The following is a 24,437-nucleotide window of genomic DNA, read 5'->3' on the forward strand; positions in this document are numbered from 1 at the left end:
GGTCAGCTTTTTTTTTTCTTCTCACCAAAAACCAAGGGAAAAAAAAACAGGAGTCAACAGGCTGATGAGGCCAGAACAGCTGTGGAAGGGTGAGGGGAGCATGGGTCCCAGGCCTTCTCCTTCCCCCTGACCCATAAACACAGTTGGGGGTACTGAGTCCTCCAAACTGGAGCTGCTCACACAGAGTCCTGGGCTTGTTCTAACTGCCCTGCACCCTGCCTTCTTTCTCTAGCAGATCCTGTGGATGTACTGAAGGCGCTGGGCATGCGGGGGAGCCAGGCTGGGATCCCTGAGGGACCTGGCCTCTGCCCCCAGAGGATCCCGGAGGGCGACCGAGCATTCCAGGTGGGCAAGACCAGCACGCTTGGTGTCCCCACGCAGGAGCTCTTCCAAGGTGAGTCGGGGCCAGAGGGGCTGTGGGTCATTCTGGGAGCTGGGGTCACAGCATGAACTGCTCCCTTCCTTTTGCCCTCCCAGATGGGCACTTTCCTGAGAACTTCTCCATCCTGATCACTCTGCGGAGCCAGCCAGCCAACCATTCCGTCCTTCTGTCCGTCTACGATGAGGGCGGCGTCCGGCAGCTGGGCTTGGCCTTGGGGCCAGCTCTGGACCTCCTAGGTGACTCCTTCAGCCCCCTCCCCCAGCAGGTCAACCTCACGGATGGCAGGTGAATATGGGGAGGGTGGGGGATCCCGGGAGGGTGGGTGAGGAGCACCCCACCACTGAGACTGTGCGCTTGCAGGTGGCACCGTGTGGCAGTCAGTGTGGACGGTGGGATGGTGACCCTGGTGGCTGATTGTGAACCTCAGCTGCCCATGTTGGCTCAGGGACCTCGATTCATCAGTGCAGCGGGACTCACTGTGCTGGGGACCCAGGACCTTGGCGAGGAGGCTTTTGAGGTAGCCTTTCAGGGATTGGGCTTCCCTCATAGCTCAGTTGGTAAAGAATCCACCTGCAATGCAGGAGACCCCAGTTCGATTCCTGGGTCAGGAAGATTTGCTGGAGAAGGGATAGGCTACCCACTCCAGTATTCTTGGGTTTTCCTTGTGACTCAGCTGGTAAAGAATCCACCTGCAATGCAGGAGACCTGGGTTCAATCCCTGGGTTGGGAAGATCCCCTGGAGAAGGGAGAAGGCTGCCCTCTCCAGTATTTTGGCCTGGAGAATTCCATGGACTGTGTAGTGCATGGGGTTGCAAAGAGTCGGACATGACTGAGTGACTTTCACTTCACTTCACTTCAGTGATGGGGACACTGAGGCAGAGGGCTGAAGGGAGGTTTGTCTGCAGCCTGAATCTGGAAAAGAGATCGGAGAAGGGAACTATCCAGCTTCAATTCAGCACCAGGAAGCTGAGAGAAGGGAGCCCCGTGTGTTGTAGTGCATCTTTGGTGTGTGTCTGTGAGACTGTAAAACCACGAATCAATCATTTGTGATGGTGCATACTAGGCTTAGGCTTCCCAGGTGGCACTTGTAGTAAAGAACCTGCCTGGCAATGCAGGAGACAAAAGAAACGTGGGTTTGACCCCTGGGTTGGGAAAACCCCCTGGAGGAGGAAATGGCAACCCACTCCAGTACCTTTGCCTGGAGAATCCAATGGACAGAAGAGTTTATCAGGCTATATATGGGGTCACAAAGAGTTGGACACGACTGAAGCAACTTAGCATGCACACACATACTGGGCTTATGGTGGGAGGATAAGACTGTGATGAGTGACCACGCTGGTTGTTGTGATGGTGTGTGTTGCCAGAAAGGCAAGGTGTCACGAGGCTCTGTGACAGATGTGTTTTCAGTGAAGTGATTGTTATGTGTGTCATAAAAATCCAGGGAACTCATCATCCGGTTTCGTTCTTTTTCTAAAAGAAAAAAATGTCAATTTTTATAGCTGTGCTGGGTCTTCGTTGCTGCGGTGGCTACTCTGCAGTTGTAGTGCATGGGCTTTTCCTTGTGGTGGCTTTTCTTGTTGGGGGACACGGGCTCCAGGGCACATGGGCTTTAGTAGTCGTGATGCATGGATTTAGTTTCACTTCAGCGTGTGGCATCTTCTTGGACTAGGGATCGAACCCATGTACCCTGCATTGGCAGATTTTTAACCACTATACCACTAGGAAAGTTTTTGTTTCCCTTCTTGTCCCTGGTACCTTGAAGGGCACTTGACTCACAGTAGGTGTCACCATGTGCCTGAGAAGAAAGGAACAAATGTGCCTCTGATGGGACAGATGTTGTGGGGTGTGGCTTGTGGTTTGGCATTACCCTGATAGAATCTTCCTTCCCTCAGTTTTGGGGGGCAGAGGGGTTTCTGGGGCTGTGGTGGGGCTATCCCTTCCTTATACTTAGTAGTGATTTGAGTGGAAAAACATGAGACCTTGATGCTTGGAATGGGGATTGGAGTCAGGCTGTGGACTCCTTCACCAACCCCCACTCTCTCCCCAGGGAGATGTTCAGGAGCTGGTGATAAGCCCAGATCCCCAGGCTGCCTTCCAAGCATGTGAGCGGTACCTTCCTGGCTGTGATGACCTGGATCCAGCAGTCACCAGGGTGAGTAAGGGGCTTGTCCTGAGGTCACTGGCTCAGACATCCCTGGCTCCAGGTCTCAGGAATAAGTGAATTCTGAGCCCTGTCCATGGGGCTGAGTGACCCCTGCCCTCAAACCATTCCTAGGTGTGAATGACTTTGACCTCCAGTCACATAACTGACCCTTGGCCCCAGATCATATATTGACCTTGACCCCAGTTTCCAGGGCTGAGAGAGCCCTGGCTTTAAAACACAGGACCAATGGACCATGTGCCAGCATGACCTCCGGTGATCTGAGTGATGGAGCCTCCACTCAGGGACTCTGGATCTGATTGCAATCCTCTCCCCAGGTCCCTCAGCGGGAGCCAGAAACCCCTCCTCCTAGGCGGAAGGGGAAAGGAAAAGGGAAGAAAAAAGGGCGAGGTCGTAAGGGGAAGGGCAGGAAGAAGAAGAACAAGGAAACTTTGGCTGTGAGTCCACCTCCTGGCTCCCTAGAGAACCAGGTAAGGGGTCTGCTCTTTGGCCGCCTTGCTTCTGGCCTCTGATCTCACTGATCCCTTGTGCCTCATCCAGGGTCTCCCCCTCTGGTCTCCAATCCCTGACCTTTGACTTCTTTTGGCTGACCAATCACTGTTGGGGTAGCTGATCCTGTCTTAGGAGTTCTCTCATATCTTCCTCCCAACCTCCAGTTCTGGGGGTGGGGGTGCTGGAGGGAGGGAGCACACCCAGATGAGTACATTATTATTAGGGGGGTTCTTGTGAGGGCTACTGTTTAAGAAGAGCCACTAGCTGGGTTCAGTGATGGATTTGTTGGTGCATCATTGTTTGGCGTTGACTGCTTGGGGTTATTCAGTGAAGGTTCACTCACTGGGAGGACTCATTGGAAAAGACCCTAATGGTGGGAAAGACTGAAAGCAATGGGAGAAGGGGATGGCAGAGGATGAGATGGTTAGATAGAATCACTGACTCAATGGACGTGAATTTGAGCAAACTCCAGGAGATAATGGAAGATGGAGTTGCCTGGTCTTCTAACATCCATGAGGTTTCAAAGAGTTGGACGTGACTCGGTGACTGAACGGCAACAACAGCAATTAGAGGCACACTATTTGGACTCCCTGGTAGAGATTACTGGTTGGGATGGGTTACTGTAAGGAGATATTTATTACGGTTGATGTTTGGCAGTTTCTAATTGGAGGTCACTCTTGGAAGCCATTGATGGAGGCCACTTTTGGTGTTATTAGTGTCACTAGCTTAGGGCTAATGGTGGGGGAGTGTCATTGTTGAGGATCACTAATTGGGAAAGTCGCCAGTGGGGGACCATTGATTAGAAGGCAGTTGGAATCACTAGTTGGGGAGTGATTTTTATGAGATCATGGATGACATAGTTAATTTGGGAATCCTTGATGGGTAGTTAGTTGGGAAGTCATTGATGGGTCATTGGTTAATGAAATTACTGTTGGGGGTCATTGGTTGGAGAGCACTAGTTGGGTTCACTTGTGGGTATTCGTTGTTGGAAGATCACTGGTTAAGAGGATTCATTGGTTAGGGGGTCACTGGTTAGTACTTCTTGTGGGGGGGTCATTGGCTGGGGAACTCACTGGCTGAAAGAGTAACTGGTTGGGGTCACTGATGGAAGTCATTAATTGGGGGGCCAGTGATGGGTGACTGGCTATAGGAATACCTGGTGGAAGACCAATGATACAGATTATTAGGAGGTGTCTTGGTTAGTCATTGGTTAGGATTCTTAATGGGGGTCACTGATCATGGGTTATTAATTGGAGGCTCACCAAATTGGGCTTCCCAGGCGGAGCTAGTGGTAAAGAACCCACCTACCAATGCCGGAGATGCAGATTTGATCCCTGGGTTGGGAAGATCCCCTGGAGGAGGAAGTGGCAACCCGCTCCAGTACCTTTGTCTGAAGGATCCCATGGACAGGGGAGCCTGGCAGGCTATAGTCCATGGGGTCAGAAAGAGTCGGATGCGACTGAAGTGACTTAGCATGCATGCATGCATGCAATGGGTCATGACTGTAGAAACAATTGGGGGCCATTGATGGTGGTCATCAGTTGTCAGGGCCACTGTGTAGGTGTCCCTGGTGGGTGCCCTTTGTTGGGGTCCTTGTTTGGAGAGTCACCGATTGCATTACATCTGTTCTCAGCATCACTGTGGGGAAAGAGGTTAGCACTTCAGCCTAGAACAGAGATGCCAGGACTATTCTCCCCTTCCTCAGCCCTTTCCTCAGTGTCAACCCTTCACCTGGGCCCCCATCACCCGCTTTGCACCCTGACCCAGTTCATTTGCAGCTGTCTGGGCCAGCAGGAGCTCGAACTCCCCCTCTGACTGCAGCCTGGCTGGCTGACCGCTGAGCTCTGCCTTGGGAGCGGACACATGGGCTAGGCTTCCGGGAGTCTGGCCCTGAGTGCTGGACGTTGACCTTGACCACTGGGCTTTGGATCCAGTCCTGCTGTGCCTCCCAGCCCTGGCCAGCCCCGTCTGTCCTCCACGCACGAGGGCTCCCCCTGCTGGCTGTCCTCATCCAGCCAGCACACCTGCGCCTCCACAGGCCTGTGGGTGCCCTGATGTTTTTTGAGAATCCTCCTCTGTCCCCCTCCCTGGACTGAGTGCTCAGGGAGACAGGGTCTGTCTCTTCCTTCACCTCTCTTTTGCCTTTCTTTTTTTTAAAGTATCTTCCCTTCTCACCTTAAAAATTATTTATTTGTTTAGTTGTGCTTTGTCTTAGGCTTCCCTGATGTCTCAGATGGTAAAGAATATGCCTAGAATGTGGAGACCCGGGTTTGTTTCCTGGGTTGGGAAGTTCCCCTGGAGAAGGAAATGTCAACCCACTCCAGTGTTCTTGCCTGGAGAATCCCATGGACAGGGGAGCCTGACGGGCTGCAGTCCATGGGGTCGCAAAGAGTCGGACACAATTGAGTGACTAACACTTTCACTGTCTTAGCTGAGGCACGTGGGATCTTTCTTAGTTGTAGCATGTGGGATCTACTTCTCTGACCAGGAATTGAATCTGGGCCCCCTGCATTGTGAGTGCAGAATCTTAGCCACTGGACCACCAGGGAAGTGCCCTCCCTTCCCCCTTGACTGTCCTGGCCCCAGGCCTGATACTCTCTCTGTCCTTCCTCCAGACCTCCACTGACATCCCCAAGACAGAGACACCGGAACCAACTCTGTCTCCGACTCCCACGCCTTTGGTCATCACCACAACTGTGACCTTTGGTAGCAATGGAACCATCCTAGAGGTTGGTGGGAGGTGGACAGGGCTGGAAGGGAAGGTCCTGGGGTGGTGGTGGTGGCAGACAGTGAAGAGGTCAGGGGCAAACTTTGGTCTGTTCCAATGTCCTCAGGAGGACCTGGACCCTGACAATGGAACTGAACTGGAGACCCTGGAGACTGAGTTAGCCAGAGAAGATGAAGAAGAAGGTGATCCCACCATGGGCCCCCACTTCCGGGCAGCAGAACAGTCATGGAATACTGAGTTCCAGATCTTTCCTGTGAGTCTGGGTGGGTTAGGTGCAGGGACTCCTTCCTGGAGCCACACATGGCCACATTCTCTTTTTGCCTTCTTTGCTCTTGCCTAGAATGCCTTCCCACCACTCCAGTGCAGTTGACAAATATTTATCTACAGATACTGTGCTAATGTGACAGGCAATCTGCTAATGGATGGCTCTGTGGGTAGGGTGATTCATTTGGCTTTTAGTCTAGGCATGATGAGAAGCCCCTGGAGAGGGAACATGACTTGGGAGTTTTCAAAGCTCGCTCTGGTGCTGAACAGCCTATGGACTGTAGGGGGAGCCAGAAGGGCGGCAGGGAAACTAGCAGTCTATGCAAAAGGAGAATCCCGCAGACAGAAGAGCCTGGCTTTCTACGGTCCACGGGGTCGCAAAGAGTAGGACATGTCTGAGCGATTAATACACATACACATGCAAAATAGAAAGTGGTGACCTGGATGAAAGTGGTGGTGGGGGGGCAGGGGGGCTGATAGAGACGAGTGCACTGAATTGAACCATGCCCCAGTTTGTTCTTGCTGCTGAAGGTGAAGAAAGTTGCTATGATGACTGGGTAGGTGCTTGGTGGCACCACTGAGTAAGATGGGGAAGCCTGAAGGAGGAGCAGGTGGAAAGGGTCAGGGATCTTATTTTGCATGTGTTAAACTGGCAGCTGGGCTTGCCTGGTGGCTCAGTGGTAAAGATCCCGCCTGCCAGTGCAGGAGACGCTGATTCGATCACTGGGTTGGGAAGATCCCCTGGAGAAGGAAATGGCAACTCTCTCCCATATTCTTGCCTGGAAAATCCCATGGACAGAGGAGCCTGGCTGGGGCTTCAGTCCATGGGATCCCAGAGAGTCATACTTGACTAAGTGACTAAACAACGACAAATTGGCAATCCTTGTTCGGTTGTCAGTGCAAGTGATTGGGTAGAAAATTCTGGAGCTCAAGAGATGGTCTAGACTGGAGATAAAGACTTAGAACCCATTAGGAGAAAAAAAAAAAAAGACTTAGAACTCATTAGCAGAGAGATTCTATTTTTAGTCCAGGGATTGGAGGAGATTGTCTAGAAAAATACCGCAGATAGGGAAGGCATCTAAGATCTAGGCTTGATGTTGGACAGGGAAGAAGGTGAGTAATCCTAACCATTTTACCCTGAGTGCTTGTGATGTGCTAAGCATTGTTTTAACTTCATCCTCCCATGGGATGTATAGAGTAGGCTTGACCCATGAACTTTGCAGGTGAGTCTGCAGGAGTTGAATAAGTCTGCAGGAGTTGCATAAGTCTGCAGGAGTTGAATAAGTTGAATAAGTGAGAGGCAGTTCCAGGATTAAGATCCCACAGCATGCCCCAGAGTTCACAGTCTTCACCTTGCTGCAGCATGGCCAGCTCAAAACAGGAAGCTGAGCTCCTGGGAACATATTGGTTGAAGAGAGAATAAGAGATGCAGCTCAGAGAATGGACTCTGTGCATGCATGCATGTATGTGTGTGTGTTTAGTGTAAAGTCAGTTAGCTGAGAGTTTTGTGTCCGAGTTCCAGGCTCACATCTCTTTTCTTTCCACCCTCTGCCCCAGGGTGCTGGGGAGAAAGGAGAAAAAGGAGAACCGGCTGTGGTCGAACAGGTAAGGGGTCTGGGGCTGGCAGGGTTGCAGGGGTATGGGAAAGAACGGGGGTCACACTCCTTTCTCCCCCAGGGACAGCAGTTTGAAGGACCCCCAGGAGCCCCGGGACCCCGAGTGAGTCATGACTGCATTCCCCTCTTCTTGTCTTTTACTTCCAGTTGGGGTGTTTGATCTCCTGGGGTGGGGAGTTGGAGTGTAATGTTGCCAGCTCATTCAAAGACTGCTAGATATTTGAGGCTCAAAAGGTGAATAAATAAGGGGATTGAGATGTAGAGTTGGAGCTTTATATGGATCAGCATAGCACTGAGGGGCCAGCAGTGGCTCAGTGATGGGGTAGGAAGGTCAACACAGGGCCGGGGTCAGTGGTGGGCCGCACGTCCGCTTGGCTCAGACTTCGCACTTCTCATGACCTCTGTTCCTGTGTCTGCAACAGGGGGTGGTTGGCCCCTCAGGCCCTCCTGGCCCCCCAGGATTCCCTGGAGACCGAGGTCTACCGGTAAGATGGCATGTAACCTTGGTGGGGAGGGAGGTTTCAAGCTGTGGAGCTGAGGCTGGGAGCATGGCTGGGGCTGGGGACATCACCCTGGGGCTGGCACCGACCCCTCCTGCTCATCTTTCTCCCCGTTAGTGAGCTGCCGTCTGGCTCCTGCCCCCTCTTGGGGGTGGGCCACCCCTGCTTTGCTCCTTCTGTCTGAGCTCCGCCTCTCCTGGACTGTCTCCTCACCCCTCTCACCCGTCTCCTCTTGTTTCCTGGTTCACTTTTACCGCCGTCTCCCTCCCTCCATCTCCCTCTGTCTTGTCTCCCGCATCCGCTCTCCCTGCCTCTCTCCCCGTCTCTCTGCCTTTGCCTCTCCCGCTCTGTTTCTTTCTGTCCCCTCCTTCCCCTAGCTTGTGCTCCGTCTCTCTGTCTCCATCCCTCTTTGTCTCTCTTCCTCTCTCAGGGCCCCGCTGGCCTCCCAGGCATCCCTGGCATCGATGGGACCCGGGGTCTCCCAGGCACTGTGATCATGATACCGGTAAGAGGGAGACAGGCTGGCACGGCCTTGGGGAGTGGAGTCCTGGCCCAGGAAGTGGGGACCTCTTGTAGAAGTTACCCTCACTACTAGTTGTCCTCTAGTTCCAGTTTGCAAGAGGCTCTCACAAAGGACCCCCAGTATCCTTCCAGCAGGCCCAGGCTCAGGCAGTCCTGCAACAAGCTCAGGTGAGGGGACGGTAATCCGGGGACTGTTGGAGGGTGGGGCATCCCCACTGGCTCAGTGGTAAAGAATCTGCCTGCAATTCAGGAGATGTAGGTTTGATCCCTGGGTCGGGAAGATCCCCTGGAGAGGGGAATTGCAACCCACTCGGGTATTCTTGCCTGGAGAATTCTATGGACAGAGGAGCCTGGAGGGCTACTGTCTATGAGGTAGCATACAAGTGAGCATGCATGTCGGGAGGCAATGGGAGGACATCGAGAGAATGACAAGGATGGGAGACCAGTGAATAGTCATGAGACAGGTGGATATTTACCTCTTGATGATGATTTTGTGGGGGTGTGGAAGACCTGAGGCTCTGTTCCCCTCTGTCTCTTCAGCTCTCTATGAAAGGCCCTCCTGGCCCGGTGGGGCTCACTGGACGCCCAGGTCCCGTGGTGAGTAGGGAGGCTGCCTGAAAGAGGGAACACGCCTGTGGAGATGACTCTAACTCAAACTCCCTCTAAGTGCATCACCCTATCTTTCTTCTGCCAAGGGTCTCCCTGGGTACCCAGGTCTGAAAGGAGAGATCGGAGAAATGGGGCCACAGGTGAGATTGGTGGGGTGAGGGGCAGGGTGGATGGGAAGGGTCTTTTCCCATGGCCGCAGGGTAAAGTGCGAGTTGGGGAAAATGGCAAAAGGGCTGGTGATACACTTGCAATTACTGCCTTTTTGATGTTTGAAACTGTGGTGCTGGAGAGAACCTTGGACAGCAAGGCGATCAAACTAGTCAATTCTAAAGGAAGTCAACCCTGAATATTGGTTATAAGGACTGATCCTGAAGCTGAAGCTCCAATAACTTGGCCACCTAATTCGAAGAGCCAGCTCATTAGAAAAGACGCTGATGATGGAAAGATTGAAGGCAGGAGGAGAAAGGGGCAACAGAGGATGAGATGGTTGGATAACGTCACAAATTTGATGGACATGAGCTTGAGTAAACTTCAGAAGATAGTGAAGGACAAGGAAGCCTGGCACGCTGCAGTCCATGGGGTCACAAAGAGACACGATTTAGTGACTGAACACAACAGGGGATGACTTAAACCAAGTCCTTACTCTTTGTTATTCTTTTTCTGCCTCCTTTTCTTTCTCTTCTAGGGTCCCCGAGGGCTTCAGGGACCTCATGGGCCCCCTGGCCGAGAGGGAAAGATGGTGAGTGATTCGTAGGTCTTCAGGTCATCCCTTAGCCATCTCTCAGCACCCAACACGAGCCTCGGCTCTGTGCTCTCAGGGTCTGCTGGTGTCATTGGTGGGATGAGAGCTCTGAGGACATGGAATGGCAGTCCACTGAGGGTTATAGACTGCCGTTCCCAGTCAAGGGTGACAAAGGAAGCTGGCCAGGCCACAGAGCCAGGGAGGACCAGCTGAGGAATGATGCTTGAGCTGAGGTTTGAGGTGTAACCAGGGAAACAGGAGAGGAAGGGCATTCCACGTGAAGGAACAGCACGTGCCAAAGGAAAGACTGGCACATTGCGGGAAATGATAACTCCAGATAGTATTAATGTTCCAGGGGGAAACACAGCAAGGAGATTAATGGAGACTGAAGATGGGGCTTCTTTAAAGTGTATTCTTCCTTCTCTTTTTAAAAAATTAATAATTATTTTTAATTTTTCTGACTGTCCTGGGTCTTAATTGCTGTGAAGGGCTTTCTCTAGCTGTGGTGCACAGGCTTCTCACTGTGGTGGCTTCTCTCATTGTGGAGCACAGGCTCCAGGGCCCACGGGCTTCAGTAGCTGTAGCTTCATGGGCTCTAGAGCTCCGGCTTGGTAGATGTGGTGCACAGGCTTAGTTGCACTGTGGCATGTTGGATCTTCCTCGACCAGGGATCAATTCTCAACCACTGGACCAAAAAGGAAGTCCTCTTTTTATTTTATTTTTTGGCCATGTGATATGTGGGATCTTAGTTCCCCAACCAGAGACGGAACCCTTGCCCCCTTGCAGGGGAAGCATGGAGCCCCAACCACTGGACTGCCAGGGAATTCCCTGAAGATGAGGGTTCTTCGTTTTTGTGAAGCTGGTAACTTGGACTAGAGAAAGGGCACTAGGGATAAAGAGTAACGGACGGATTTGAGATATACCCGAGAGGTTCAATTAGTATCCAGAGAAACCGCCAGCGCAAGGGACTGCATGAGAAGGTACTCCATACATGGCAGTAGACATCTTGACCACGTCACCCCTACCCCCACAGGGCCGCCCTGGAGCAGATGGGGCTCGGGGCCTCCCAGGCGCCACGGGACCTAAGGTAGGTGATGTGGCCAGGACTGGGACTTGGGGGGACTGTCGGGGTAGAGGATTCAAGGCTCAGATGGTGTCTCGTTGTGCAGGGTGATCGGGGCTTTGATGGCCTGCCAGGGCTGCCTGGTGAGAAGGGCCAAAGGGTGAGTGTGTAAGGCCCCTCCTCCACATCCAAGCCCCTCCGATATATTCACGACACTCTCCCCACCCCCAATATCAGAGCCTCCATCCCTGTGTCTGAGTGCTCCCCCCTCACACCCCATCTGCCTTCCTTGGGGACTGATCTCTACCCTCATCTTTTGACTCTGAACGGCCCTCTGTGTTCCCCACTCCAGGGTGACTTTGGTTATGTGGGGAAACCTGGTACCCCAGGAGAGGATGGGCAGAAGGTAAGTTTGAAAGCAAGTTAGGGGGTGGTTTGGAAGCCAGAAAGCCAGAAAGAGGGAAATAGAACATTCAGGAGATAGGGGGAGGGTGAAGGTCTGCACTGGAGAGTCAGGAGGCCCCACTGCGGGCCAAAAAGACAGATGGAGGGTTGGGGGTTAGTGCTAGAGTTACCGGGCTTCCCCTATGGCTCAGCAGTAAAGAATCCACCTGCCAAGGCAGGAGACATGGGTTCCATCCCTGGGTGGGGAAGATCCCCTGGAGGAGGAAATGGCAACCCACTCCAGTATTCTTGCCTGGAAAATCCCATGGACAGAGGAGCCTGGGGACCATGGGGTCGCCAAAGAGTCAGACTTGACTTAAGACTAAACAGCAACTAGAGGTCAGAGGTGAGGCCCAGGACTGCAGGTCCAGGACTGGGGTCACGGGCCTGAGTTTCAAATCCCGTACACCCATTTGGCTGGATTCTGCCGCAAGTTCTGACTCTGAGATGCCCTGGAAGGGGCTGCCCAGATGAGGGAAGGTGATTCTCTGAAGGTTATACCCCTGCCTCCTCAACTGATGCCATTTTCCCACAGGGAGCAGAGGGACCTCCGGGGCCCACTGGCCAGGCGGGGGAGCCGGTGAGTACGAGGGACCCCTGGACTGCTTGTCTGACACAGAGGAGGGAGGCCGGCCTCCTCGGGCCTCAGAGCAGGGATGCTGGAATAACATTAGCTCCCGCTTCCTTGCAGGGCCCCCGAGGACTGATTGGCCCTAGAGGCTCCCCCGGATCCCTGGGACGCCCGGTGAGAACGTCGCTGTCTTTCTACAACCCTGTTTGTCCTTCCTGACCTTTACCTCCTCTGCGTGTCCAGTCCTTGCTGCCTGGCTTCTCTGCCACTCACCGTCCCCCCTGTGCGTCTCAGCGTCTCAGACGCAGACTCCTCCGCGCGCGTCTGCCCTGGCCTCACGCCCTCTCCTCCCCCAGGGTGTGACTGGAAGCGATGGTGCTCCAGGTGCCAAAGGAAACGTGGTACGTGTTTCAACGCCCAACGCTCACTTCCGTTTTGGCTGACTCGGTCCTTGCCGCCGCACGGGCTTTCTTCTAGTTGCGGCGAGTGGGGGCTCCTCTCTAGTAGCGGCGCACAGACTCCTCAGCGTGGGGGCTCCTCTTGTTGCAGAGCACGGGCGGGCTCTAGGCGCACAGGCTGTCGCTGCGTGGGCTGCAGTAGTTGCAGCTCGGGGACTCCCTAGTTGCGGCTCCCAGGCTCTACAGCTGTGGCGCCCGGCCTTAGTTGCTCCTTGCCATGTGCTATCTTCCCACATCAGGGATCCATCCTGTGTCTCCTGCATTGGCAGGTGGATTCTTTACCACTGAGCCACCAGGGAAGCCCCACCCGATGCTTTCTTTTCAATAATGAATTAATTAAACTTTTGTTTGTGCTGGGTTTTCGTTGCCGGGCACAGGCTTTCTCTAGATGTGGCAAGCCGGGGCTACTCTTCACTGTGGTGTGCGGGCTTCTCACCGTGGTGGCTTCTCCTGTTGCGAAGCACGGGCCCTAGGTGCACGGGCTTCAGTGGCTGGCAGTTCGTGGGCTCTCGAGTTCGGGCTTAGTACTTATGTGCGTGGACTCAGTTGCCCCGCGGCAGGTGGAATCCTCCTGGACCAGGGATTGAACCCGTGCCCTCTGCAGTGGTTGGTGGATTCCCATCCACAGTACCACCAGGGAAGTCCCCCTGATGCTTTCAGACACTCTGAACCTATGACCACCCATATCCTTGTCCAATCCCATGACCCCTTCCCTCATTTCAGCTTCACTGACACCTCAACACCACAACCTTTCCAGCTTCACAGAACCCTCACTTTCTCCCCAGGGTCCTCCAGGAGAACCAGGCCCCCCAGGACAGCAGGGAAATCCTGGGTCCCAGGTTTGAGAAATTTTTTCCAATAAGGGGAGGGGCTGGTCCCTGAAGGTCATAGACCATTCCTAGCGTCTCCAACTTCTGCACTCATTGTCCCTTCCTAATGCTTTTCTTCTCTTTCTTTGAAAATATCTCCAGGGAATTCCTGGCCCCCAGGGACCCATTGGCACTCCTGGGGAGAAGGTGAGTGACAGCTCTACTTTTCCCTCCTCCCCCATCATGTCTTCTTCCTTCAACTCTGCCTGCAGGAAAAACTTCCCATTGGGCCCCTTTTGTAAGCCATGGAGAATGATCAATTGCAACAGTCCCTAAACAAGCTCAGAGTAACCAAGTGTCATTGTTGGAGAAGGGCTGATTGTGAGAAATAGACCTCCACAAAGTTTAGAGTACAAGGGGATAGTAATAAGACACAGGGGAATCTCTCAGAAGCCAGAAAGTATTACCAAGATTCATGGGCCAAGAAATCCCTTTCTCCGGGGTCTTGCAGTGCCATCTTTGTTCCTCTGCACATCTGTTTCCATCTCCCCTGAAAAACAGTATTCTTTCTATATACATCTTGAAAAAGCAAAAATGTCAGTCTTTCAGTCATGTCTGATTCTTTCTGACCCCATGGACTGTAGCCCACTAGGTGCCTCTGTCCACAAGATTCTCCAGGCAAGAATACTGGAGTGGGTTGCCATTCTCTTCTCCAGGGGACCTTCCCAACCCAGAGATCGAACCCATGTCTCGCGTGTTGCTGGTAGATCCTTTACTGTCTGAGTCTGTTCTTACTCCAACTTCTATTTCTACAGAATCTTGTACTGCTCTGTCACTATTTCAGTCCCCGGCTACTTAGGATCTTACAGTTTCTTTATCCAAATCCATCTGATCATAGTTTCTATGATGCAAGGTGTCGCTTCCCTCAAAATTTCAGGAGAGTCTGACTAGCTTAGCTGGGCCAGGATCCCCGCTCTGGACTCATCAACTGTTTGCAGGACATAGAGGGGTCACCACATGCCTATGTAGACCCACCCCTCTTTGGTAGGACTGTGGGTTGAAGGGGCTTCGGAAGGAAGGGGTCCCCATCCTGGCATGTCTCACACTGTTTTTATACCCCTTGCCTGAATTCTCCCAGAAGCAGAGGCTTTCTGAGGCACAGAGAGGGGAGGCGGCTCGTCCAGGGTCATACAGCAAGTTTGCAATTGCTGAGGATAGATTTCTTGACCAGTAGGATCTGCTTTTTCTCTAACCTTGAGGTAGCTGCATGTCTGGGTAGGGATGTTCCTGGTGGAATGCTAGGCCCTGAGACCCTGTAAAAGTCTCCATATTTTTCATCTTCTTTCAGGGTCCCCCTGGAAACCCAGGAATTCCAGGCCTCCCAGGATCTGAAGGCCCTCCGGTGAGAACTAGATTCTGGGAGAAAGAGGAAGGAGAAGGGGGAGGCTTGGGAGTTTGGATAGCAAATCAGGTCTTTGACAACTCAGAACGTCTTTCCCCCAGGGCCACCCAGGTCATGAGGGCCCAACAGGAGAGAAAGGGGCCCAGGTAAGTGACCTGAAGAGGGGTGGATTTAGGGATGGGGGTTGGCAGGTAGGGCCAGGAGTCTCAGGAGAAGAGAGATGAGGGCACTGGGAACATGGAGGGGAAGAACAGGTTGACACTAATCTTATTTCCATCTCAGGGTCCAGCAGGGTCAGCAGGCCCTCCGGGCTATCCTGGAGCTCGGGGTGTGAAGGTAAGTGATGCTTGGGGCCTGCAGTTAGGGCTGATTCATCAGCACTGACTTTGGGAAGCCAGCTCCATCAGACACTTCTGCAAGAGTGTGAGAGAGGATCAGCCTGCCAGGCAAGGTGCGGTGGGACTGACCCTATGCGGTAGGGTGTGTGCTACTTTGAAGCTAAACAGCCAAAGGGTAACATTACAGCATAGTTGTCACCTTGAGAACAACAGGCTGAACCCATTTCACTGTTAAGCACACATATCACATCCCCAGGTCAACACATTATAATCAAGCAGAGGGTTGTTTTAAAAGCTCAAATAGATAGCCAGTGGGAATGTGCTGTTTGATGCAGAGAGCTTAAATCAGTACTCTGTGACAACCTAGAGGGGTGGCATGGGGTGGGAGGTGGGAAGGAAGTTTAAGAGGGAGGGGACATATGTATACCTATGGCTGATTCATGTCGATGTATGGCAGAGACCAACATGACGCCGTCAAGCATGTGTACTTCAATTAAAAATAAATTAAAACAAACAAAAGCAACAAAAACTCAAGCCAAGAGCCATACAATCTACAGACTAGAAATGCTAGGACCAGTTGAGAGCTGTACTGAATAGAGATTCACTGTTGACCAGCTGTAGGGACACTGTAATTAAAATCTGTGTGGTAGCTAAGTCCAGTTACCTTGCAGCCAAGTACAGGTATCCATTACCTGTAGTCTAAGAACAGTCTAAAAGCCAGCTCCTCACATTTTTGCATCATAGACAAGCTTAGTTACCCTATAACCAAGGAGGTATAGTTATGTCGCAGCTGGCCGCGAAGTCCTGTGGATGTTCAAACTCAGATTTCCACTGAAAGTCAGGCATGGTTTTCTATATAGAGTTGAAGGCTATGTTTGACTGAGTCTAGTTACACTATAGCCATTGTTAGAGAACAGTTGTGGTCAAACTCGGTTACATCGTGGTCAATGAATTGCCCTGTGGCTAGAGACAGTCCTGATATTGGCAAAACACACAGTTACATTGTATCAAAGTGTAACTTCATTGTAGTCACTGAATTCCATTATAGTGTGTCTCCCTGTGGCTGGAAACTGGCGTGCTATTGTCAATACATAGTTATAGTGTCCAGTTCAGTTCAGTTCAGTCGCTCAGTCGTGTCCGACTCTCTGCGACCCCATGAATCACAGCACGCCAGGCCTCCCTATCCATCACCAACTCCCTGAGTTCACTCAAACTCATGTCCACAGTCGGTGATACCATCCAACCATCTCATTCTCGGTCGTCCCCTTCTCCTCCCGCCCCCAACCTTTCCCAGCATCAGAGTCTTTTCCAGTGAGTCAACTCGTCGCATGAGGTGGCCAAAGTATTGCAGTTTCAGCTTCAGCAAGTACAATTTCATTTAACTCACTGAGCTCAGTTACACTGTAGCCAAGTGCAGCTTTTCTTATGGCCCAAGCCAAAAATTTGGTGTGAGCAGCATCTGGGCTGCACTGAGCAGTCTCGCTGTAGCCAAGCACAGACTCCCCTTGTTGCCAGGCACAGAGTCGCACTGTATCCAGCACAATGGGAAACATTCCTTCGCCTTTAGAATGAAGCTGGATTCTGGAATGTTCATCCTTTTCCTCCTGCCAGAAGGAACTGTGGACACAGTGTCCCTAGGAGATGGAAATCAATTACTTGGAAATTTGGCCTTCCCTTCACACCCGCTCACAGATGACCTTGGGAGGCTGCCAGTGAGAAGGGGCGGGGGAAGTGCAACCTCTTGTACACTATACTAGCAGACGCTGGGGCTGCTCCCCACCCCCCTCCCTCTAGTCCTGCAACTTCTTGGGATTGTCCTGGCTGTTTCAGGGCAGAGGGAGGCCCTTCTTAAGTGGGGGCAGTGTGGGGACTGAGAGCTTCTTTCTTTTCAGGGTACCTCTGGCAACCGGGGCCTCCAGGGGGAGAAAGGAGAGAAGGTAAGAAAGAAGGAGATTCCTTGGGAGAGGGGAACCCTAATAATGGGGCTCTGACTCTGCCCCTTCGTGAAAACCTTGACTTCTGGTTTCTGTACTGTCTTCCGCCCAGGGAGAGGATGGTTTCCCAGGCTTCAAGGGTGATGCGGGGCTTAAAGGAGATCGGGTAAGATGATGTCCAGGGGAGGGGTCTGGTGACTCTGGGGGGCTTGGGAAAAGCAGCGAGGAGGTGAACTGCAGGCAAAGACGGGGTAGGGGTGGCACAGAAGGACTGATATCAGGGTTTCTCCTTCTGTTCCAGGGGCAACCCGGACCCCCAGGACCTCGGGGAGAGGATGGTCCTGAAGGGCTAAAGGGACAGGAGGGGCTGGTTGGCGAGGAGGGTCCCCCAGGCTCAGCTGGGGAGAAGGTGAGTGGACCTGGTCACCCCCCTCCAGTCTGTCCCCAGCTTCCTGCAGTCAAGGTGTTCCCTGGCCCTTTGCCTTCCGCCTTCTGTTCTGTTGTCGCCAACTTTAGGAGGCTCTCCACTTCTTCACTTCTGCAGCTCAGCCTGATAGAGCAATGCCATGCACTCTATCTTATTTATATCCCTGTAACCACTACAGGCAGCAGACCTTTTTATCCCCATTCTATAGACAAGTAAACTGAGATTTGGAACGGTTGAATGAGCTGTCCAAGGACATGCCCCTAGCAGGCAGGGACCAGGAGTTGAACCCATGTTTCCCTGGATTCCACCCTCCTCCCTTTGCCACCGTGCCCCAGCCATCCTGCCCCTCCCTCACTGACCCCCAAACTTCAATCTCTGACTTTCTTCCTACAATCTCTCTGCAGGGCAAGCTTGGCGTGCCGGGTCTCCCAGGCTATCCAGGACGTCCAGGCCCTAAGGTCAGATGCTGGGAGGCGGGTGGTGGGCAAGGGTAGGGTTTAGAGACTGATTAACATCTGGGGTTCTAGGCCGTGGTCTGGGTGTGTGAACTGGCCACCTCATAGGGCACTGAAAGTGTAAGATGTGGGCTTTGGCATCAAACGTAGGCTCAAATACCCAACCTTATCTGCTAAGTGGCCTTGGGTAAGTCACTCCTCACCTGCTGAGTGACCTTGAGTAAGTCACCCCCTAATACCTACTAAATGAACTTGAACAGGTCTATTGAGCCATTTTTCTCAGTTGCAAAAAGGAGATACCAGCAGTAGCTACCTCATCAATTTGATTATAATAATGTTGATGATTTTGGTGATAATAAATCTGTAGGACCCTTCTTACTGATATGATTGAGGTTGGCTCAAACAAAAAGTCAATAAGGAGGAGAATCATAAAAAACATGCAGCTTACATATCTTGAATTAATTATAGCTTAGAATGCATTTATGTAAAAATGTACATTTGGCTGCCAATGTTTTGATGGATGAGGCTATTGGTAAGACATGTCTTTCTGTCTAAGCCACACCCGTATTACATCACTGATGATCTGCAGTTTTTGTTTACATAAAGTGGAGCAGAAAAATCAAAGACATTTAGAAGAAATCCGAGCACAGAATCCTCGAGTTCCACACTTCTGGCGTCTTGTTCTGGCACAGTTATCTTGCGTTTGTGTGTGCTAAGTCTCTTCAGTTATGTCTGACTCTTTTCAATCCCGTGGACTGTGGCCTTCTAGTCTCAGGCAGGAATACTGGAGTGGGTTGCCACGCCCTCCTGCGGGGCATCTTTCCGCCTCTAACCCGCCCCTTACCCAACCGCCCCCACGCTCTTGACCCCGCCCCTGGCGCTGCCTCTGAGGCCTCTCTCTAACCAGGGCCCTGCATACCCTGGATGCCCTGCCTGCTGCATGCTAAGTGGCTTCAGTCATGTCCTACTCTTTGCGACCCCATGGACTGTAGCCTGGGCAAGAATACTGGAGTGGGTTGCCATGCCCTTCTCCAGGGGATCCCCCAGACCCGGGGATGGAGCCCGCCTCTCTGAAGTCTCCTGCCTTGGCGGATGAGTTCTTTATGACTAGAGCCACCTGGGAAGCCCCATAGTTATCTTGCCCATGCCTAATTTGACAGTGATTTTTTTTTTTTAATTGCTTTCCTTTATATTAAGTCTTTTCCATTTCTCTCTTTCTCTCTCTCTCTCTCTCTTTTTTTTTTTTTGGTTGAACTCTGCGGTTTGCAGGATCTTAGTTCCCAGACCAGGAATTGAACCCAAGCCCTCAGCAGTGAAAGCTCTGAGTCTTAACCACTGAACCGCCAGGGAATTCATTTCCGTATAACTTTGATTTTAGAGATATCTTTCTTTTCCCTTTCTACATTTCATCAGTTTTCATAAACTTTCATTAAATCACATGAGTCCATTGGCAAGGGTAACTGCTATAAACAGGTTTGGGAATTAACTCAAGGCACCAAAACTCGGAGCAGAACTCAGCCTGTTGGAGCAGAAATTCCTGGGAGTTCAAAGAAATTCAAAGGCTCATAGCCAAGACTGAGCAGTGTGCCTTGGGCATCAAGCAAGGAACACATTACAGGAGGCCTGATGTATCAGTTAAGTTGAAGTCAGTTTTGGGTTGCTAGAATAAAAATGCCTTAGACTGGATGTTTTAAACATAAAAATTTGTTTTGGAGGCCAAAAGCCTGAGATCAGAGTGCCAGCATGGTTAGATTCTGTGAGGGCTTTCTTCCTGGTTTGTAGATAAACATTTTCTGTCTTTATCCTCACGTAGGGGAGGAAAAGGCCCTGATGCTGGGAAATATTGAAGGCAAAAGGAGAAGGGGGCAGCAGAGGATGAGATGTTTGGATGGCATCACTGACTCAATGGACATAAATCTGAGCAAATTCTGGGAGACAGTGAAGGAAAGGGAAACCTGGCGTGCCACAGTCCATGGGGTCACAAAAAGTCGAACGTGACTTAGCAACTGAACAGCAACAAAGGGAGAGGGAGGAGGCAGAGAGAGAGACCGAGAGAGATAGTCTCCTTTCTTAAAAAAAAAAAAAAAAGACATTTTATTTTGTATTGGAGTACAGCCAATGAACAATGTTGTGATAGTTTCAGGTAAACCGTGGAGGGACTCAGTCATACATATGCATGTATCCATTGTCCCCCAAACTCCCCCCCATCCAGGCTGCCACATCACATTGAGCAGAGTTCCCTGTGCTTTACAGTAGGTCCTTGTTGGTTATCCATTTCAAATATAGCAGAGTGTACATGTCCATCCCAAACTCCCTGACTGTCCCGTCCCCCATCCTCCCCTCTGGCAACCATAAGTTGGTTCTCTAATTCTGTGAATCTCTTTCTGTTTTGCAAGTAAGTTTATTTGTATCATTTCTTTTCAGATTCCATATATAAGGGAAGTCATACGATATTTCTCCTCCTTTGTCTGACTTACTTCACTCAGTATGTCTGGTTTCCTCTTATAAGGACGCTAATCCTATTTACAAGGCCCCCACCCTCATGACCTACTTACTTCCCAAAGGCCCCACCTCCAAACATTATCACACTAGGGACTGAGGATTCAACATACAAAATTTTAGAGTACACAAACATTCAGCCCATAGCAGTTATTAATCGCATGAATAACAGTGACAGTGAACATTTCTTGAACTCATACTATGTGCCAAGTACTTTGTAACAAAAATAAAACTAAACAAGACACTTTCTACACATATCCCATCTATCCTAACCAGAACCTTGTGAAGGAGCTATTGTTCATATCATCCCAGGCTACAAACAAGGAGACTGGTGCTCAGTGAGGTTAAGCCATTTGTCTAGGGCCACACAGCTAGTCCAGTGATGGATCTAGGATTCAAAACCTTCCCCCCAGGTCAAGGGAGGGTGCCTCCAAGATGGGCAGGAAAGCAACTACTGGGGTCAGTTAATAAGTACTGAGTAAATGCCCACCACATGCCAGGCAGTGGGGATTAGGACCAGAGCATTATGTCCTAGTCATTGCATAAGTAAGCAGACAAACAAGGTCATTTCAAGACAAATATTATAGGGGAAAAACAGGAAAATGTGTTAGGATTAGGCGGTCAGGATGGTGGTGGGAGGCTTCTTGAAGGAGGTGACATCTGAATGAGATCTAGATGAGGAGGGGATCTGAGAGAAGAGAATTTTAGGCAAAGGCAGACAGTGCAAAGGCCCTGAGGCAGGAATGTCCTGGTACGTGAGTAGCATTAAAGAGGCCAGTGTGGCTGGAAAGGAGTGAGCAAGAGGAGAGAGGAGAGGATGCCTGAGGACTGTCTTGGAGGAGTCAGGGGCTGGAGAGACCAAAGAAGCCTCTGGAATCAGTGACCTGGAAATGCCTGAAAAGATGGGATTGCCAAATGGAGGGCTAACATTGCCCACCACCCATTCCTCGTCCCCATTTCTTCCCTCTCATTCTTTTGATTCAGGGATCTGTTGGCTTTCCGGGACCCCTGGGACCATTAGGAGAAAAAGGGAAACGGGTGAGTCATGATCTAGGGGTCAGGGGAGAGGGGAAGGGCTTGCATGAGAGCAGGAGTGTGTGTGGCTGTGCGTGACAGCAGGTGGGACCCTAGGCAGTTGTGTCTATGCCCGGAAGCACTTGTGTGCACACATATTGCCACATGCAGTGCAGGGCACATGTAGGTGACCCCACCTGGCACTGCAGCATGTGTGCCCATGTGTCCATGTGCGTATGTGCATCCTACATGGCTGTCAGTGTAAATCAGATGGGGGCCAGGATGCTGCAGCCTAGGGGCTTGTGACTGGGTGAACAAGGGCACCAGCTGCATGCATGTTGTCTGACTATGGGCATAAATGCATGAGAGGGCACATTGATGTGTATGAAAGAATAGGGAAACACACATAGGTGTGTGTGTTCCTGTGCACCTGAGGGATTGTGTACACATGCATGCATTGTTTGCCTGTGTGTGCCCTGTAGCTGTGTAAATGGATATTGTGTATATGCACCCATCATGTATACTGCTGTGTTTACCAAGACCGTGTCTTCACATGAGCCCATGTACATATGTGTTTACAACATTGGGTAGACACATGGGCAAGGAACATATTACATGACAAGTTCCATGTGTCATATCGAGGCTGTGGTCACCCCTTGCATGCCATGGTGGCACACAATCCTGTCTGCATGCCATGCAGCTGTGATAAACAGGTGTCTGTGTGAGTGAGCATGCTTCTTGGTGTGGACCCTGTAGGTGCAATCATAATATGACTGGGTGTCTTCATTTTTTCATAGTTGGGTGTGTATGTTGTGTTTATGTATGTGAGTGAGTGAAAGGCTTGTGAATGAATGTGAGGCAGACATCTTTCCAGGCCTCTGACTGGGTGTATTTGTGTGTTTCTCTCCTGTCTTTGCGCCATCACCACGTTCTTCTTCCCCCTCGCCCCAATTTATGTTCTAGGGGAAGGCCGGGCAGCCAGGCCTGGAAGGAGAGCGGGGACCACCAGTAAGAAAATGGGGACAGGGCCAGAAAGATGGGCTACGAGGGGAGAGGTGGGTGGGGAGGGAGTTTGGGGCATGTTGGTGGTCAGTGGGTGGTTACAGAAAGAAGGGACCCTAAAGACTCAGCCTCATGTCCTGGGCTCCCCCACCCTCTCCCTTCTCATCTTTGCTTCTTTTCTCTCCAGGGTGCCCGTGGAGAGAGAGGACAACCAGGTGCCACAGGGCAGCCAGGCCCTAAGGTATGGAGAGGATGGGTGGTCAGGCACCCCCATGCAGGCCTTCTGGTTCAGGCTCACCAAGTCCCTCCCAATACATCCCTGTTGAGTTTGTTCTGCAGCCTGAGTCTAATTCATTCTGTCCTAGGGTGATGTGGGCCAGGACGGAGCCCCTGGGTTCCCTGGAGAAAAGGTGAGTGAGTGAGTGAGTGTGTGTGTGTGAGACTCTGGGTGGGAGACAAGCCCAGAAGGTAGGGAGACATTATAATGCAGAATGCAGAAAGAGCCTCTGATATCTGAGAGCTGTGAGTTCAAGTCTTAACTTTGCTGCTCACCTGCGCTGTGACCTTGGTTGAGTCACCTAATCTCTCTGGGCCTCAGTTTCTCCCTCTACCAAGTGAAAATAACCACAGTCCCCCTCCCAAAGGGCTGCAGTGGCAAATGAAATGACTTCCTGCAGGTAGAATGCTTGACCCTATGCCTGGCCTGCAGGAAGCACCCAGAATGCTTGTTGTCATTAGGTGGGACTCAGAGGGAGGGGGAGGAAAGCAGAAAGGATGCTCTAATGATTTCTGCTTCCATTTCAGGGCCTCCCAGGTCTGCAAGGTCCTCCTGGGTTCTCTGGACCAAAGGGTCCCCCTGTAAGTGAGCATATCGTGCTGGGGGAGGGGGAGCCAGGCAGTGGGTAAACTCCTTATTGTGCTTCAACTCTCTCCCGCTTTGTCCGTCAGGGTCCCCAGGGGAAAGACGGGCTGCCTGGACACCCTGGACAGAGAGGAGAATTGGTGAGCAACCCTTTGACCTCTGACCCCTGACCCCATTGGGCTCTTCATTTCTTCCACTCCATGATATTTTCTTTCATTTGTATTTTATTAAAAATTTTTTTGGGGGGCCACATCTTGTGGCCTGTGGGATCTTAGTTCCCTTACCAGGAATGGGACCTACACCCCTTGCAGTAGATGTTCAGTCTTAACCACTGGAGCACCAGGGAAGTCCCATGACACCTTCTTTCAATGTTTCTCCTCAGGGTTTCCAAGGTCAGACAGGCCCACCTGGACCGGCTGGTGTCGTGGGTCCTCAGGTCAGAGTGGACCTCACAAGTCTCCCCAGTTGTGCACCAGTTTGGGGGTATTTGGGGGGAGGGGAGGTGTGATCCCAGACAGAACCACTACCCCAGGCCACCTCCATTCAAGATGAGCCTTCTTCCTCTCCAGGGAAAGACAGGAGAAGCAGGGCCTCTGGGTGAGAGGGGGCCCCCAGGGCCCCCTGGACCTCCCGGTGAACAAGGTCTTCCGGGCCTGGAAGGCAGAGAGGGGGCCAAGGTGAGACCACCACCCCACGGGACATCTCGGTTGAGTGACCCCCAAAGACCCTGCAATGGCCTCACTGTCATCTCCAGGCTCAGCACCAACCCTGTGGGGGAGGGGACCCAGACTCAAAGATTGAGGGGAGACGCCCTCTCCTCCACAGTCTGACTTCCCTCCCCTGGACTCCTGCAGGGGGATGTGGGACCACTGGGACCCCTTGGGAAGGAAGGGCCACCTGGACCCAGAGGTTTCCCTGGTCCTCATGGAGCCCCCGGGGACCCAGTGAGTATGGTTTGCATGTGCCTGACTGGGCTTTGGAGTGGAGAAGGAAAGGGGGGCTCAGGAGGGACCCGGCCATAGCATCCTGACCATGGCGGAGGAGGGTGGATCCCTGAACCTCAGTGCCAGGAAGGGGGTGGGCACTCTGAGCCCCCCAGAGTAAGCACAGGACTTGGGGGCACTTTGGGGGGTCTCTCTTTCT

At 51.9% G+C, this 24,437-nt stretch overlaps 1 protein-coding gene across 3 annotated transcripts in view; it reads left to right on the forward strand.

The window, feature by feature from the left end:
- COL5A3 (collagen type V alpha 3 chain) overlaps positions 1–24,437 on the forward strand; it is a 47,050-nt gene that overhangs the window by 3,904 nt on the left and 18,709 nt on the right. Inside the window, exons 2-40 of one of the 3 annotated variants that reach the window (XM_055430077.2) lie at positions 233–394; positions 478–667; positions 743–899; positions 2,430–2,534; positions 2,861–3,013; positions 5,651–5,764; positions 5,870–6,016; positions 7,585–7,632; positions 7,705–7,746; positions 8,066–8,128; positions 8,574–8,648; positions 8,750–8,833; positions 9,206–9,262; positions 9,361–9,414; positions 9,960–10,013; positions 11,050–11,103; positions 11,186–11,239; positions 11,432–11,485; positions 12,059–12,103; positions 12,215–12,268; positions 12,451–12,495; positions 13,338–13,391; positions 13,524–13,568; positions 14,710–14,763; positions 14,865–14,909; positions 15,046–15,099; positions 16,994–17,038; positions 17,148–17,201; positions 17,337–17,444; positions 17,867–17,920; positions 21,401–21,454; positions 22,394–22,438; positions 22,620–22,673; positions 22,798–22,842; positions 23,237–23,290; positions 23,381–23,434; positions 23,677–23,730; positions 23,864–23,971; positions 24,149–24,238. In XM_055430077.2, the coding sequence (XP_055286052.2) occupies positions 233–394; positions 478–667; positions 743–899; positions 2,430–2,534; positions 2,861–3,013; positions 5,651–5,764; positions 5,870–6,016; positions 7,585–7,632; positions 7,705–7,746; positions 8,066–8,128; positions 8,574–8,648; positions 8,750–8,833; positions 9,206–9,262; positions 9,361–9,414; positions 9,960–10,013; positions 11,050–11,103; positions 11,186–11,239; positions 11,432–11,485; positions 12,059–12,103; positions 12,215–12,268; positions 12,451–12,495; positions 13,338–13,391; positions 13,524–13,568; positions 14,710–14,763; positions 14,865–14,909; positions 15,046–15,099; positions 16,994–17,038; positions 17,148–17,201; positions 17,337–17,444; positions 17,867–17,920; positions 21,401–21,454; positions 22,394–22,438; positions 22,620–22,673; positions 22,798–22,842; positions 23,237–23,290; positions 23,381–23,434; positions 23,677–23,730; positions 23,864–23,971; positions 24,149–24,238 (2,882 nt within the window). Of the gene's footprint in view, positions 1–232; positions 395–477; positions 668–742; positions 900–2,429; positions 2,535–2,860; positions 3,014–5,650; positions 5,765–5,869; positions 6,017–7,584; positions 7,747–8,065; positions 8,129–8,573; positions 8,649–8,749; positions 8,834–9,205; positions 9,263–9,360; positions 9,415–9,959; positions 10,014–11,049; positions 11,104–11,185; positions 11,240–11,431; positions 11,486–12,058; positions 12,104–12,214; positions 12,269–12,450; positions 12,496–13,337; positions 13,392–13,523; positions 13,569–14,709; positions 14,764–14,864; positions 14,910–15,045; positions 15,100–16,993; positions 17,039–17,147; positions 17,202–17,336; positions 17,445–17,866; positions 17,921–21,400; positions 21,455–22,393; positions 22,439–22,619; positions 22,674–22,797; positions 22,843–23,236; positions 23,291–23,380; positions 23,435–23,676; positions 23,731–23,863; positions 23,972–24,148; positions 24,239–24,437 lie in introns of all 3 variants that reach the window. The other 2 variants (XM_055430078.2, XM_088839025.1) reach the window with 2 other exon arrangements.

Source organism: Moschus berezovskii, chromosome 8 (assembly GCF_049115385.1).
Source record: "Moschus berezovskii isolate FMDL1 chromosome 8, NW_MosBer_1.0, whole genome shotgun sequence".
Taxonomy (NCBI): Eukaryota; Metazoa; Chordata; class Mammalia; order Artiodactyla; family Moschidae; genus Moschus; species Moschus berezovskii.